This window comes from Vipera berus, assembly GCF_964194415.1.
Source record: "Vipera berus genome assembly, chromosome: 1".
Classification (NCBI taxonomy): domain Eukaryota; kingdom Metazoa; phylum Chordata; class Lepidosauria; order Squamata; family Viperidae; genus Vipera; species Vipera berus.
The window spans coordinates 322301056-322318597 of record NC_138202.1 but is presented as its reverse complement, the minus strand read 5'-3'; the positions used below and the strand labels follow the sequence as shown (position 1 = coordinate 322318597).

The 17542-nt window shown below is 37.7% G+C and overlaps 2 protein-coding genes across 8 annotated transcripts in view; both read right to left on the bottom strand.

Moving 5' to 3' along the window:
• The window catches only part of SOS1 (SOS Ras/Rac guanine nucleotide exchange factor 1), a 53630-nt gene extending 44915 nt beyond the window's left edge, over positions 1 to 8715 (bottom strand). The window contains exons 1-3 of the mRNA XM_081343871.1: positions 8073 to 8715; positions 2119 to 2244; positions 924 to 1055 (exon numbers count right to left, since the gene is read on the bottom strand). Of these exons, the coding sequence (XP_081199997.1) occupies positions 924 to 1055; positions 2119 to 2244; positions 8073 to 8159 (345 nt within the window). The 5' untranslated portion in view covers positions 8160 to 8715. The remainder of the gene's footprint in view (positions 1 to 923; positions 1056 to 2118; positions 2245 to 8072) is intronic.
• A 4114-nt stretch (positions 8716 to 12829) lies between these two features.
• The window catches only part of MAP4K3 (mitogen-activated protein kinase kinase kinase kinase 3), a 65732-nt gene continuing 61019 nt past the window's right edge, over positions 12830 to 17542 (bottom strand). For all 7 annotated transcript variants that reach the window (XM_081315460.1, XM_081315461.1, XM_081315462.1 and 4 more), the window contains 5 exons: positions 17341 to 17409; positions 17160 to 17252; positions 15992 to 16062; positions 15290 to 15345; positions 12830 to 14818 (listed from right to left, as the gene is read on the bottom strand). In XM_081315460.1, coding sequence (XP_081171586.1) covers positions 14731 to 14818; positions 15290 to 15345; positions 15992 to 16062; positions 17160 to 17252; positions 17341 to 17409 — 377 coding nt within the window. In that variant the 3' untranslated portion in view covers positions 12830 to 14730. The remainder of the gene's footprint in view (positions 14819 to 15289; positions 15346 to 15991; positions 16063 to 17159; positions 17253 to 17340; positions 17410 to 17542) is intronic.

Below are 17542 nucleotides of genomic sequence, written 5' to 3'. Positions count from 1 at the left end.
CAAAGTGCCTAAATCTTGCATTTAGACTAGCTAAGAATGCATATTACTTTTCATCCATACTGGTTGAATAGATGTAATTTAAATTATTTAATATTGCCACCCACTCCAGAAGATTCTGAGCAGCTTACAAATTCATTTAAAAGAACAGAATAAAACAGTTAAAAAACCCCTAGAACAAGAAATCATGGTGACAGTATGGAATAAGGATATTATGGGGTTCTGACCAAAAGATCACTCTTACATTAACGCCATGCCCTGGATCAGAGACAGGTTCATAATTTCACTTCTTTCAAGGAAGTATCACAGAGCTGTCAACCAGTAGAACAGGTTGCATCATGAAGGCTGCATCATTTCCCCTTCACTGGAAGTATTTAAACAGAGGATGGATAGCCATCTATCCAAAATGTTTTAATAGATCCTCCACTAAACAGGTGATTAGACTGCTTGATCTCTGAGATCACTTCCAATTCTATGGTGTTATGAAAATTATAATCCTCAGCCTTTCTCCAGAGTTATGGCAAGCTTAGGTGTTCCAAGTCTTGAAGTATCGTGTGTCACATATAACAAGGAAGAAACCCTTTTCACAACCTAAAGAAGGGCAGGGATAATGCCTGATCTTTGCTTTGCTGAAGCACCTCCAAGTTCTCCATCATCTAATTCTCATCAGAGTAATGGGAGAAACAGCATATTGACAGTCAAACTTTCTGACTGGCTACTAATGCCAATTAAAATAGATATCTTTATTAATCTTTATTAATTAAGAGTGACAGATTATTTAAACAAGATCTAGATGGACTGGAAAATAAATTCTATTTATAAGTTTTAAGAAATTGGTTTCTTTCAAAATATTATTGGTTATTTGAAAAACAAACTAATCTATTGAATTTGTAATATCTTATATATATTATGTTCGTATTACTTACCTTTAAGAGTGGATGAATTTTTTCTACTGGAAGAAATAATGGATTTCTTCGCTTTCTCTTTTCAATAGCAGATTGCGCATCAGCTATTGCCCATTTATCAATCGGATGAGGAAAACTTTTTTGGACACGATCCTTGTAACATACAGAGGAAGTACAGTTAAATATATAAACAGTAGATAGCTTTTTGTATTACCATGTCCTAAGTAACTAAAGCTAGTTTTAGGGGTGGGGGACATTTTTTTTAAACTCTGTATTTCATTTCACCTACAAAACACAATGTATAAGTAACATGTACAGGAAATTATTTAATCCAAAAATATAATGGAATAGTCTCAAATAAATTATACACAACTGATAAGACCTGTGGTGGTGCAATGGTTAGAATGCAATGTTGCAGGCTAACTCTGCTCACAGCCAGGTGTTTGATCCTGACCAGCTCAAGGTTGACTTAGCCTTCCATCCTGCAATGTTGCCAAAGAATGTCTTCATTCTACACTTATCTTACAAAGATACTAGGATAAGATCCTCATCCAATTATTTTAATGTACAGGTGAGCTAATGGGGAGAATACTCTTAAGATCTTTAGGATTTAAGATATTTTGAATATAAAGATATGAACAATTAAAGTCATGCTCAGAGGTGAATGGGCAGCTGCTAAAATTTTATTCAGTATATGTTTTCACATATTCAAATCAGCTTACATTCTAACTGCAATTCTGCAGTAGCAGATGCCAACATACTCTAACAGGATCAAACCCAATTTTCTGCTTTGTAACATTTTATTTACTTATTATTTTTCCTATTTCTAAACCTCCCATATCCCTCATACTTGTGTCAAAGGAGTTTTCAATGTAACAGTAGAAACAAACAATGCAACATAGCAAAATTATGTCAAAATTTCATAACAACTCAATATATATTTTATACTCAAATATCCATGTTAAAAATAAATTATGGGTATTTCTTAATACAGATAGGTCTCCACTTATGATCACAATTGAGACCAGAATTATCATTAGGTCATAGCAGTCAAAAATCAAACCAGACTTGATTTTATGACAATTTTTATAACAGTTGTTAAGCGCAGTCATTGTGAGCTGTCATTAAGCAAACAGTTTTAAGTTGAGGACTACCTGTATATCAGCAAAGAGAACATCAATAATGTACGGAATTGCAAATGAACTACAAGTGGTACCTCTACATCTGAGGAACTTCTTGGCTGAGCTTGGCACAGCATATTTAGTAACTGCAGAATTAACTCCTCAACATACTGCAAAGCATCTTCTGTAGAAGATAGTTTAGGATGGACTTGCATCTGGACCTATATTCAACAAATAATTGAACTTATTAAAAACCTTAGATTCAGACCGTAAAGGAAAAAGAAGCACAAAGAACAAAAGTATCATTACAGTCAAGACAAAAGAACTGTGCATCAAAAATTTCTGGTTCAGATTTATGAACCTCTATGAACTCATTAACAGATATTTATATCTTTTATTATTTTTAAAATATGAAATAAGCTATACATAACAACATAGGTGATATATTATGAAATGTAATGTTAAACATTTATGCATTCTATAGTATATTTTTATTTTTTTTGCTGGGAGAATGGGCAATAAAATGTGATCTGAAAAGATATTGCGACGACGTTTTAAAGAGTGAGGTGGTGGGAATCCTAAACTTCACCCTAACACAGAAATATTGAAAATTCAACAGGATGACCAACTTTTAAGTACCACTATGCACAAAAATGTTGTAAAGGATATCAGTATTGTGCTAATGTTGAGTGAGATGGATGGTTTCTAAATTTGATGTATAAAATAAGTAAGTAAAGTTTAATTTTATTTATCTGCAGAAAGCATGATTATAATATGAAGAAACTGAAGTAATTCTTACTTTAGTGACAAGACTAAGAATATAAAGTATTTGGAAACAGCAGTAAATCTGAATATTCATCTATACTTTCCAGATAAATACTACTGCATTAATTCATTTTCCTGTAACTTTCACCTTGATTGAAATCTATATTTTTAAAAAAATACCACCATAACACTCAGAAAATGACATTGCTTTCAATTGTCAAGTTTCATATTTAATGTAAAAATCATGTATCTTTAGTTGTAAAGCAGACTACAAAAAGACTGAACTCATATTAGCACAAATCTTTATGTTCACCCATTTGATGAAAAAGATTAGTATCTGAAGCAATTAAGAAATAGAATTAGATACTGACCTAATTCAAACAATAATATGTAGAATACCCTCTTTATTTTATAAACAAAGGAGATTCAAAGGCTATTGTTTGATTGTAGAACATACTAAAGCCGGAATGTGGCTTGTTTGGTTTTGATGCTTATTAAATAAGCCATCATTAATCAACACAAAGCTTAGTATGACATTTGAGTAAAATATCCCCTAAACACTCTCTTTCAACAGTGACCAGTCAGATATTGAAGAACCTCATAAGCAGGAAATAAAGGTCATGATTATCTGCTTGCTTGCCTCAAACAGCTTCTTGTAGCTTTATTGCCTCAGTATATGAAATATATGAAGTCCTATTTAATTAATATACAATCAGTTTCCCATATGTGTATCTAACAGCTAGGTACGTACATACATGCAGATTGTGTGAGTTATCAGTATGAGCACTCCAGAAATCCCTAGACCTCATAAATTTCAAGCATTTAATGTGTCCTGGCAAAATATTGTACAATAGCAGCCATCATTGAAAATGTTATTTATTCCTCTCTACAGTGATCCTCTTAAAACCTATCTAAAAGTACAGCCCTAAATTTCTGTTGCTTGGTGAACATGAGTAGGATATTGCAGAGATGCTCCTCTGAGTGGAAGATGGAGGCTCCAATAATACAACATATTTTATTTGCCAAGAATTTGGAAAGATGGAAAGGTCTGTCAGCAATGGCTGGATGAAGGGTACTTTGGTAATTGGACAGCTTAGCTGAATTCAAACTGTTGAACTCACCAGTTATGCCAATGATAGTTAATCTACATCCCTTGCGTTCAATGGGAGGATGCTTAAAATACAACAAAGACAGGCCTGAAACGTTTGATGAAATTGTTCTTCACTTACTGCCTAGGTCAGCAAATACCAGCAAAGCTGGGAATAAAGGAGACTTACTTTCCAAAGCTATTGCTTCTTTTCCGTCTCCTTCCTTTCATTATTGTCTTCCCCAGGGGTCTTCAAACTTGGCCCTTTTATGACTTGTGGACTTCAACTCCCAGAATTCCTCAGCCAAGCATGCTGGCTGAGGAATTTTAGGAGTTGAAGTCCACAAGTCATAAAAGGGCCAAGTTTGAAGACCCCTGGTCTTCCCTCATATTTTATATACATTATTTTTCTATACACAGTTCAATAAACATCATCTTCTAGAAAACTAGAACACAACATAGAGATCAGCACAAAGATCATTCCAATATTGTATGAGATTAAAACATAGACCACAGCTTGGGGTTTCACTTCCTCCTCCCTTGCCAAAGTTGATCTCTGTTTGGGTCCAAATTAAATACTACCGCTTAATTTCTCCAATCCAAAAACATTAATTACACATTTGTTTGTGAGTAGGATTTACACTAAGATTTCTAAGTAAGCATAGTAATCACATTGAATAATTTGGCTAGCAAATAAAAAGAGACAATAGAATAAATTTGTAATGTCAGTAATATTAGCTAACTGAGAACAGCAAGTAGTTTAAAGAGCCTTGGTGGAGCAGTGGGCTAATGCCTCCTTAAGTAACACCAGCTGCCTGCAATTAGTGCAGGTTCGTGTCCCACCAGGCTCAAGGTTGACTCAGCCTTCCATCCTTCCGAGGTAGGTAAAATGAGGACCCAGATTGTTGGGGGCAATAAGCTGACTTTGTAATAATGCTGCTTGGGGCCCCTCGAAAGCCCTAATAAGCAGGCATATACATAGAATGAAGGCTATTGCTAAGCACATTGATTTGTGCTTTAGATTGTAAGCCGCCCTGAGTCTTCGGAGAAGGGCAGGATATAAATGGGATTTAAAATATATATATATACACACATACAAGTCTCTCTCTCTCTCTCTCTCTCTCTGTGTGTGTGTGTGTATACCACAACCTACTGCTTAGTAAGCTAGAAAAAGGTGGGATAGAGAACAACACTATCAGATGGATCTGTAGCTGGCTGACAAACCGTACTTAGCGAGTAGTCCTCAATAATACTACATCCATATGGAAAGAAGTAAGTAGTGGGATACCACAAGGTTCCGTCTTAGGCCTAGTACTCTTCAATATCTTCCTCAATGACTTAGATGAGGGAATTGAAGGGGAACTCATCAAATCTGCAGATGAAACCAAACTGGCAGGTGTAGCCAACACCCCAGAATACAAGCTCAGGATCCAAAAAGATCTTGACAAACTTGAACAATGGGCCCTATCAAACAAAATGAATTTTAATGTGGAAAAAAGCAGTTTTACATTTAGGCAAAATCAAAATCACAAGTACAGATTAGGTGAAACCTGGCTCAAAAACAGTAACTGTGAGAGGGACCTTGGAGTCCTATTGGACGATCACTTGACTGTGAGCCAGCAGTGTGTAGCAGCAGCCAAAAAAGCTAATACAATCCTGGGTTGTATAAACAGAGGCATAGAATCAAGCTCACATGAAGTATTAGTACTGCTTTATAAAACCCTAGTTAAGACCACACCTGGAATACTGCAACGAATTTTGGTCACCATCATACAAAAAAGATGTTGAGACCTTGGAAAAAGTTCAGAGAAGAGCAACTAAAACGATCAAAGGCCTGGAGTCTAAAACATATGAAGAACAGCTGCAGGACTTGGGTTTGGCTAGTCTAAAGAAAAGAAGAAACAGGGGTGACATGGTAGTAGTATTCCAGCAGTATTGAAGGGCTGCCAGAGAAGAACGTGTCAAACTATTCTCCAAAGAACTAGAGGGCAAAACAAGAAACAATGGTTGAAAACTGAAGCAACCTGGAATTAAGGAAAAACTTCCTAACAGTGAGGACAATTAACCAGTGGAACAGCTTGCCTTCAGAAATCATGGGTGTTCCATCACTGGAGGTTTTTAAGAAGAGACTAGACAGTCACCTGTCTGAAATGGTATAGGTTCTCCTACTCGAGCAGGGGGCTGGACTAGAAGACCTCCAAGGTTACCTATTCTATTCTATAATATTCTATTCTACTCTACTCTACTCTACTCTACTCTAATTATATTCTATTAATACACATTTTTGAATTACAACTAATTACTATTCCAGAATTATATTATAAAGCTATTTCAATAGTGTCAACATTCAATGTAACTACCATATAAATTTAAATTTATATGTAAATTTAAGATGTTAGATAATGATTATGGATTCAACATTCAGCCATAGAGGTTTTATTTGGTGGCTTGGCATGATCATTATCTCATCCCACTCTATGTCATAAGAATAATATGGAGAAAAATTTGGAGGAGGGACTGCAGTGTACCTTACATTGTAATCTTGAAGGCAGTAAAGCTAATACAAAAGAAATACAGATAGTCCTTCACTTACAACCACAATGGAGCCCAAAATTCCTGTTGCTAAGTGAAACATTTGTTAAGTGAATTTTGCTTTCTGAAACAAAATGCTAAATAAAACATAAGGAATTCAAAACTTACAGTGTTTCCTAAACTACTGTGTTTAGCTTTTTTTGACATAGTGAATTTTCCCCCCAGTTTATGACAGTTGTTTGTAAAGGAAACAAAAATAAAAATTTCCTTTTGGCTGGTACAGCAAAGTTTCAACTTATGGATAGTTTAGCAGCATGTGTGGATTGCATGGACTAGCATTCAAACTGATTCCCAATAAAGCTGACATGTCAAACTGTCAGCCTGTGGGCCGGATGCATCACGCCGAAACCGTACCCACTCCATTGCTGGCAGTGGGGAAAAAGTCGTGATACGTCGCGTGATGTCACATGTTTGACATGCTTTTGCAATAAAGCAATATGCTTGTTGTACATAACAGTTATTTTTCTACAATGTAACTGTCATGTACAATGCTAACTTTAATTCAGAGTAACCTGGCTTAAAACCAGGCTAGCATGTGCTAATTATGAGAATTAGAATTAAACATGATGTAGGTCTGAAAGAAAAACATACATATAGAGTAAAATATATGGCTAGGCTAATAACAACATACTCATACATTCATTATACAGCATTTATTATCCATTTGATAAGATTTATATACTGCCTTTCATCATAGCATCTAAAATACCAAATAAGATTTTCAGGTGGTCTCCTATCCAAGCACTTAATTAATCCTAAATCATTTATTTTCAGCAAAATCCTTGACTCATGTGCTTTCAAATTAAAGTAAGAGAATATATAGAAATGACTCTAGGAAAAGCAAAGCAGAACACTACTTTCTCATACAGTTGAAGTAGTATTTCTTTTAATATCTCAAGGCTATTTAACTTTTCCAATACACTCTCCTCTAATAGGCTGACTTACTTGCACATGCTTTTATGATCAATCTGATTTTTTTTCAGAAAATACTCTTTATATTAATGTCTTCTTATTTATTGTGTGTCTCCATATTCTTTTAGTTTCTTCAATTTTTACTTTTATCCCTTCCCCCCCACTTCTGGTCTCTAAGCCGAAACGAGATTTCATTTATTTTGTGGCCAGCCATTGTTGGGGGCTATTTTCAACACAGTGGCATGGATTTCTACTGCAGTCTAGCATACATTTTGCAGAATGTGCATACTGATTTTCCCAAGGCAAATTATTGCAGGTCACTGAGATTTGATTATCATAATTCCCTGGTGTCTATCCAAGAAACAGTAATAGGGAATAGGTATCTTCTCCCTTGGGGAATTAGCAAATATCTCAGCTACGGTAATTACCATCAGTCATCAATCCCAGGCGCCAACTATGTAACTGTGTCTCTAATCTTCATGCGCTATCTGCACGCATTCTAACAGGGGTCTTCAAACTTGGCCCTTTTATGACTTGTGGACTTCAACTCCCAGAATTCCTCAGCCAGCAAAGCTGGCTGAGGAATTCTGGGAGTTGAAGTCCACAAGTCATAAAAGGGCCAAGTTTGAAGACCCCTGCATTATAACCTGCACGCATTATAACCTTCACGGTCTCGTCTACAGCCTCTCTCACCTTTTTTAGGGCGGGCACAAGCAGACCCCGCCACTTGGGCGCATTCTCTTCACTGAAGAACTCGTACTGCAGCGGAGCCGCTTGCATCTTGCCTACCCCGTCCCGCCCCCTAAGGGCGGGCGGGGGGGGGGAAACGACGGGAATCACTGTCGGGGCCGAGCTCGACGTTGCTGCCGGGCTTGGAGCGAAGGTCGCAGGCAGCAACCGGAACCGGAGGAGGAGAGAGGCAGCGGGAGCCGCCAAAGGCGGCAGCGGCAAAACCCAACGTCGGGGGACGGAGGCGACATCCCTTTCCCGGTCACCGCCGCCCGGCCTGGCCTTGTCTCACTCAGCGCCGCCGGGACCAGCCTGGGACAAGACACCAGCGGACATCTTATATCTCACGTCCTGACAGGTCTGAGACTGAAAAGGTCCGAGGGGGAAACCGACAACGAAAGGAAAATGACGGTTACTCTTGGAGAAGGGGCCGGGTCTCGACTGCAGCTTTGAACTCTCGGCTGCTTCCCTTGTCCTGATGGTTACAACCGCCGACGCATGCGCAGTTAGCGTGAAGGCTGATTGGGCATGCGCAATTCAGGTTCAATAATGCTCTTTTTTTTTTTGACCCCCCCCTCCCCTCCCGAAGCGTCTTCTTTGGAAGTTGTTCGGTTTGCTTTCCCTTTTCCTCTTCCTTTGAAGTGCGGAAGTGAGACAGCGAGCTAATCGTGACCTCTTCTCAGTCTAGGATCGGGAATCGAAAACCGAATGTTTGAGCGAAGCTGTTTTGGGCTTTGGAAAGGGGTGGGGAGGAAAAACAATGGGACAGATCTGTCCGAGCGCCGCCTGTGGCACGGAGGAGTCATGACTCCGTCGTCGGTCTCTCTACTTGAACATTCAAAACAAGACAACGCGGGATAATATTGGATTCCTTCATATAATTGGTTTGACAGTAAACGAACGTTGCGGATTCTGTGGAATTACGGGAAGCCGGAGAGGCGTGTTTTTCCGTTCAGTTACGAAGATGTGTGGTGTTATGTTGGCGGCACGAGAATAACTTTGATTACTCTTAAGAAAATTAATTCAGGTTTTCCAATTTGTACTCTTACATTTCCCTTGCAAAAAACATTTTCCTTAGCTTTGAAATGTATGCAGTTCAGGGATCAAGTTTAAAATATGTTTGTGCTTAATCTTGCCTTTCCTAATCTGTCAGGAAATTGCCTGGTCCAGTGAAGTGCAATATTGTAAAATAGTTTTTACCATTTTATAAAATAGTTTGTAAATTAAAAAGTGTACAGGAAGGAAAGTCCTGGATGAGCCTAAGGACGTGTCATAAAAAATAGTGTCAATTCACCTGTTTGCAATTCCAGAAGGATGTCATAAAGAAAAGAGTCATGCTGCCTTCCAGGACTGACAAATGGGAGACAAAGACAAATCTTTCTCCTCTCTTTGTTCCCATGCAAGCAATGTTTGGAGGTAACATTGAGTCTTCAGGGCTAGCAATCCCTGATCAACTTTTTCTCCATCAATTTATCTCATTCTGAGGTAGCGTTCTTCACAATATCTTGTGGCAATTCCATGGCTCAGTTATGTGCTGTTCTAAAGTTCCAGTTAGCTTAACTGAATGCCTTCTATCCTAGTATTTTGAGAAAAGAAAAAAAAGAATTATGGAGAACAGCCTTTTTGCAGTGCTTCAGAAAACCCCCAATTAGGAAAATTTTACACCATTCATCGAGTTTAAAGAGATCTTTTTGGAGTTTTTCCATCATTTTCACTTTCTACCACCCTGAGTAGAGGAGCTGCAAACTTAGCCAACTTACTGCTTATTTCTAAATTAAGATAATTTGTGAGCAAATTAAAAGCCACTGCCCCAACTCAGACCCTTGTGGAACTTTTAACAGCATTCAATAATACTATTGGTATCCTTGATTACCTGGGTTGGACATGGTTACAGTTTTACAGAATAACAGTTGGAAGGAACTTTGTTGGTCATCCAGTCTAACCCCCTGCTCAAGCAGGAGACCCTATATCGGTGGTGGTGAACCTATATCACGCAGAGCCCTCTCTGTGGACACGCGCACCATCGCCCCAGTCCTAGGCCTTCAGTCCCGTCCATGAGCAACTTGCATCAATACCTGCGCAGGGTAAGGTTGCCATGCCCGCCCCTGCCTCCCCCAAGCGTTTTTGTTACTAACCTGCCTTTCAGCTGCATTCTGTTTCTCCGTTTGATTCTCAGCCTTCGCCGCGTTTGTGGGACTAGCGGTAAAAAAAAAGTTCCATCAGACTTTTTAACTTCTCGCGAGATCTCATGGGTCATGAGACGTTTGCAAGAAATGCTGAATGGAGATGGCACCCCTGCCCTGCCCCCTGCTTCGCCTCTCCCTGCAGGACAAGCCTCCTGCCCACTGCCCCACCTGCCAGAGACCCCCTGGATCTCCCCCAACCATGCCCGGCCCCCACAGGCATCCCTCTCCACGAGCAACATTGAGGTGGCCATGCCCACCCTGGCCACATCCACCCAGTTTGCCATGACCACTCCAGCGATGCTCACCCAGTGGCCACACCCACCCTACTGGCCCACCTGGCACCGGATGATAAATAAGTGGGGTTTGGGTTGCAGTTTGGGCACTCGGTCTCTAAAAGGTGCAACATCACTGCCCTATACTATTTCTGACAAGTGGCTGTCCAGTCTCTTCTTGAAAGCCTCCAGTGATAAAGTACCCACAATTTCTGAAAGCAAGCTGTTCCATTGGCTGATTGTTCTGTCAGCAAATTTCTTATTTCTAGGTTGAATTTTTCCTTGATCAGTTTCCATGCGTTGTTCCTTGTCTGGCCTTTGGGTACTTTGGAAAATATTGTCCCCCTCAAATATTGGAACATTGCTATCAACATTGCTGTCCTTCCTAGTCCTCCTCACTAGACTAGCCATGCCCAGTTCTTGCAGCCGTTCTCGGGAGGTACTGCTTTGTAGGTATTCTGGTTCTTTCTTGGCGGGCAATTAAGTCAGTGGTGATAGAAGAGAGGTTGGTCTAGTGGCTGCTCACTCGTAGGTATTGGAAGGGCTTGATCCTTTTCTACTATTAACTATATTTCATGAAGGAAGAGGTGGGGAGGAAAGATAGGAACCCTGCTTTTAAAATCATGCCTCCACTATAAGTCCCACCTTGAACATCAGGGTCAACCTGTGATAACCTTCCAAAATTAATCAAGCCTGGTAAAAAGGGGTAACAAACCTGGTTAAAAGAGGGCTTTTGACAGGGGATGCCATCTTACAGGTAGCTGTCAAAATGTTGCTATTAATATTAATAAAGTACTCTTCACAGTATTAACACTGTTACAGGTAGTCCTTGACTTACGACCAGAATGGACCCCAAAATTTCCATGGCTAAGTAGGACAGTTGAGTTGTGCCCCATTTTACAACTTTTGCCACAATTGTTAAGTGAATCACTGTAATTGTTAAGTGAACCACGTGATTGTTAAGTGAATCTGGCTTCCCCCATTGATTTTGCTTTTCAGAAGCCAGCTGGGAAGGTTACAAATGGTGATCACATAATCCTGTCAGAAATACATGCTGGTTGCCAGCATGTATTTTGAACATGTGACCATGCGGTTGTGTGAAAACCTGTGATGTCACTTTTTTCAGTGTGTTTGTAATTTTGAATGCTCATTAAACGAATGATTGTAGGTTGAGGACTACCTGTAGTTATCAGTTTGTTACTGTAGATTTTAATTGTGGTTGGAACCAATTTGGTGTAGTAATTAAGGCACCAGGCTAGACACTGGAAGACCATGAATGCTAGTCCTGCCTTAGGCACAAAGGCAGTGGGTAACCTTGGGCCAGTCACTCTCTTAGCCCTAGGAAGGTTAACCACTTTTGAAGTTTTGCCAAGAAAACTGCAGTTGCCCAGGTGGTCAACAGGAATCAACATTAAACTTGAAGGAACCAAAAAAATGTACTGGTAGTTATATGTGTAGTTTACTTTTATCTACTTTACTATGCCATTGGTCTATTGTGGTTGTTTTTGCTATTCTGCTTAGATCTGATAGGAAATAAAAGCTTTCTCATAATGCAGATGGTCAATAATTACTAGCTTGGCTTTTCATAAGACCTCAACAGGTATGTCTGCAGCAAGCTTTCTTCAGAATGTTCATTGTAACAATAGCTCATCCCATTACAACACATGTATAAAAAAAGCGGAGTTTGCATTGTAAAATTATGACACACATTCCATCACTTCTCCTTGTCACCTGGTGGATGTCCATGTGTACAAGGTGTTCTTTGTGTTGTTCTGTGCTGAAGAACTTGTGTTCATTTAAAAAGAAAAGGGGAAGGTTTCAGCTCAAATAGAGGGCAAAGTGCTCTGCAGCTGGAAAGCAAATAAGCATGAAGGGTTGGACTACATGATCTTTTTGATCACTTCCATCCTCATAATTCTTTGATCCTATGAATGAGTGCACACAGTACAAGCCTTGGGGCTATTCTCACAACCACCGCTGCAATGCAGCAGAATACAATTACCCAGGGCAAGTCATAGGGGAGCAAATAAAAAAACAAAGGACTTTGTAAGAGGACTTCTTTAGATGCTAATAATACTTACACTGCAATAGTTACTTTGTATGATGTAGTATAATTTAAATTAAAGGAAGTTAATTTAATTATTAGGCTGTCTGAATTTATTTATTTATTTGCAATCAAAGCTGATCTTGGTAAAAAATACTCTTCCTCAATTAGCAAGTGCTTAATTTCATTGGAAAATTACTGCATATGCTAATCCACATGAACAACAAACATGTTAAAAACTTTATTTTACATTATATACATTAGGAAATATTCATTACCAACAACAATACAGACCATAAATCAGTTTTAATGTACTTTGTTCTTACTTTATATCACAGTATAAAGAACATATACAAAAAAGTATGTATTTTCCCTAAAACATGGCATCTACATATCGCACCGAAAAGAATCAGAATAGTTTTGCTCAAAACTAAAATTCCTGTGATGTATTATAACCATTTAATTTTGTGAGGTAGTAACTAAATAATTCTGGCTAGGTGTTAAGACATTACGAGAAAAAAAATGTGACAACAGTAGTAAGGCAAAACATTTTTTTAAACAAAAGCAAAATTCCTTAAAACCATTGCCCCATCTAGTATCACTTTTTCTCCAGAATATATGGTGTCCTTGATGGCAGTGGGTTGGAAGCATCCTTCTCTTCAGAAAAATATATGTGCATGTTGCATGTTATATATTGGTGCCAAGAAGCTGTTACCCTCTACTGATTATTGGTGTACTCATTTCCCACTCAACTGGCCTTTTAGAAGTTGTAGCTCAGCATCACAAGGAAGGTCATAATTTCATCACTCCTGTTGTTAGGGTGCATATGGGTTGCTGGCTTTCCTCCTGCCTGAACTGAGAGGCCAGGCTACATTTCTTGTGAGATTGGGAAAATCAGTTGCAAGAAGCATTTCCTGTTTTTTTTTTAAAAAATGCTTTTCTCTGTTACTGATCTTGTTTGAAAACTTTGTTGCTATGTCTGAGGAAGAGCAAAGATCCTTGAACATAATTTTAAAACCATTGATTCATATTCCTTGGTAAAAGAAAAGCTTCTATCTACACATGGAATGCAGCAGGAGCCCTATGGCCCTAACATCCTATAAGAATCAGAGAAGAGCTCTGCAGATCCAACAGGGTACAATGGTAATTCATTAGTGATAATCAATCTCTTATTAATGAAGGAAAATGTATACTTTCTTTTAATGTAAGTGCTAATGAATATATGCAAAGTACTGCATACAGTACTAAGGCCTTTTGCACATGGCTATCTGGATCTAACTCCAAATATTTAGACTCTTCCACAGTGTGGAGTGCTGTAAATTTTTTGCATGATATAGTAGCCAGTAAGATTAATAATAAAGCTTATATTATCATTGTACACACTTATAATTACACCAAGGTACCACTATTGGATGTATTCCTATTTCAAAATAGGTATTCTTTTCTCCAAGCATAGAAAATAATTAAGAGAATTTTCCTTAAATATAAAAATATAGGTGTCCAATTGGCTGGTTTCACAAAGAGAACTACCTAAATAAGCTAAAATTATAAAGCCTAAATTATTTCCACAAATGTACTTTTGTGACTGAATACATTACATATTAACACTTTGTGCAACCAAAACATCAGTGTACTTGCATAGAACTAAAAACAAGATTGTAATAGGATTACCGTCTTGATTACAATGTCTAAAAGATTTATTTATATTAGTAAATTACATAATAAAATACAATAGTGTTATTTAAATGCACTGTGTTTATCAATAGCATCCCATTAGTCCTTAAAATAGTACCCAAACACAATTTTCTGTCCTCAGCAAACTTTACATATCTGTACAAGTAAAACATTTTGTTCATTATCTACAGAAAAATCAAGAGAGGCCTCCAATAATACATTTCAACAAAAAATACTGCATATATGTACAAACATTACATTATAGTGATCAAGAGTTCTGTAGAATGTGCTAATCATATGCATATCATTCATGCAAGCATTCTTGTTCTCACTCATACTCATACACTACAATAAATTACAAAATAACTGTAGTTGAGATCCTTTTCCTTTTATGCAATTGCTGTCAGATGTATTGAAGCAGTAGTGTTTCCTTATCTTGTTGCCTCTCAGTAACTGTTCTCATGACCTGCTAAGATGTACAAGTTGCTATTGGCAGTAGGGTTATCTGTTGGTCTACTCTCCAGTACCACAACTCTGAGGGGAAAAAGAATGTCCCAAAATAATAATTTTGGCAGATATATAAAAACTTCATGAAAGCCCTTAATTGGGTCTTGCTTTCAGACTGGGGTAGGATGGGGCATGTGACACAGCACAAGCCAACTGAGAGTCTTTTTTCTTCATCTAATCAAGTATGCTTGTTCTCCTTTATCCAACCACACCTTAAATGACAGAGCAGCTCCCAGGAATTGGTCACTTGCCCAGTGAGGTGAGTGAATGGCAATAACGCACTGGCCAAGTTCCTTCCCTATAAATGGTGGAAGGATTTGAGCTGTCCAGAAGAAAAAGACAAGCAAGTGAATTCTACATAGTAGGTCTAGTGATTCCTGCTTCTCCTCAGCAAAATAATGAGTTTGGCAGCTACTAATGTAATGGGTCCCAAGCCTAATAGATAATTTATTCCAAAACTACTCCCTCCTTATATGTTGTGATTGTCATTGATCATACCTGTCAGATCCAAGAAGTCTAAATATTCTTGTACTGTCAGAAATTTCCTGGGTGATCTATTTGAAAAATCAAATATTTAATAAGAGTGAAGGTGCATGTAACAAATGCTTAATGAATCAAACTTTGCAAGCATTTTTCTTTGCAGCATTAAATAAAATTAACTGGTCATATCTAAAATTGAATAAATACATATATACACACACATAGTGGCTAGCTAGGGCTACCAAATCTAGCTGCAACTTCTGGACACCTAGATAGAAACAAAGGAGAGCAGAAAACTTCGCATTGGTTGTCTTGTCATTGGTAGATCTGGCAGCCCTACTTTAAATGTTATTTAAATATTTCAGGGCAACTGAAATTATATAATACACAAAGTGCTAAGTGATTCAAACTGTACAGTCAAATGTACGGAATATGTTATCATTATTCACCCCTTTTCCATTTAAGGTGACTAAGGTTAAGGGAGTACTTTAGGTTATTGAGTGAGTTCACAGAAAAGCCAACATTTCTACTGAGATGTTCTATTTAATATCTTGGATTGCTATGATTCTCAGCTGTTTCTATGAGGGAAAATGTATTTATAGCTGCTATAATTTGGAAAATAATCTGAAGTTTAAGCTGATAAGAATACTAACAATTCTTTTTTGTTTTCAGATTATTTTTCAATAATTAAATATATTTTTTTCATCTCTCAATATTTACCTCATTTGAACGGAAACTCCTGCCTTGCATTCCATGCTTCCAAAAAGCCAAAACACTATCTTGTAAGCAAACTGGGAGGAAAGAAAACACAAATTAAGTTTTTGTACTGTGTCCTAAAAAAACATTTTCCTACTTAAACTGAATTGATTCCATACATTATTTAATGAATGAAGGACTGACGTTTAGGGTGCAAGAAGTTTTCATCTTTTTGTTATATATGACCAACTTGTTTCCTTTCTGTATTCTGAACCTTCCATTTGTTATCTGAAGTTGGATGGGCAGGATACAACAAAGCAAATGCTATTCTGGGAGTCCAGATCATGGACAGTAATTGTCTCACTACATTCTACCTTGATCAGGCCTCACTTGAAATGCTGTGTCCCTGAAGCCAGTGTGGAGGAGAACTACCAAGATTGTCTGGGGATGGGAAATTGAATTCTCTGAGGAATATTTAAAAGAACCAATTAAGTTTAACTGGCAAAAGAAAAGATTGAGGGAAGATGGAAGAGTAGTCTTCAGATGTCATATGGTGGAGGGAGTGGATTTCTTCTCTGTCACCCAGGAGGGAAGGACCAGAACCAATGAATGAATTTGAAATTACAGGAAAATAAGAGCCAGGTAAGATATTAGCAATAGCACTTAGACTTATATATAGCTCTATAGTGCTTTACAGCACTCTCTGAGCAGTCTACAATGTCAGCATATTGCCCCAACTTTCTGGATCCTCATTTTACTGACCTTGGAAGGATGGAAGGTTGAGTCAATCTTGATCCCACTGGGATTGAACTCCAGACTGTGGACAAAGCCTGCAATACTGCATTCTAACCACTGAAAGGTGTGCCAGATGCCTTAAGGAGCATCTTTTAGTTATCTTGCCTTACAAGGATATTAAAACCTCTCTCTATAAAGAATAATCCAATGAGTTTATGGTCAAAACATTTTTAGTTTTCCCTTGACTATGTTTTGGAAGGATATGATTGTCCTAATTTTATATCTGTTTTTAGCAATATATGAAATGACTTGGCTTGCCATTAGAGACATCAGAACTGTGCATATTGAGCATCTTTCTATCTTCAAATTTTCATCTATATAATGCAAATTTTCATTATATAATATGGTGAAGTATTAGAATAAGCTGAAAAAAATGCAAGGTTCATTTTTTACTCACCTATTGATTCAATTTGGAAATCAAAAGTGAGTTCAGATGATAGTTTTCGACTAGATTTTAATCTGCCTTGCAAATTTACAATTTTTATACAGCCTGAAAAAGCAAAAATATTTATTACTCAGCAACATTTCAGAGTGCACCTTATCCAAATATTTATATATGGATCATAGTTGCCACTTACAATCCAAGCAGACTAAAATGGTATCTCTCTCCAGTTGTGTTACATGTACAACACTTGTCTGTGTAGTATCTATAACAAAAGAACCGAGTTAACATTTTTAAAATAAATATCAAGAAATATATTATGTAGTTAAGCTGTATCAACATCCAAATTGTGTGTGTGTGTGTGTGTGTTTTATTATGTACTAAACTTTTGTTAGCCA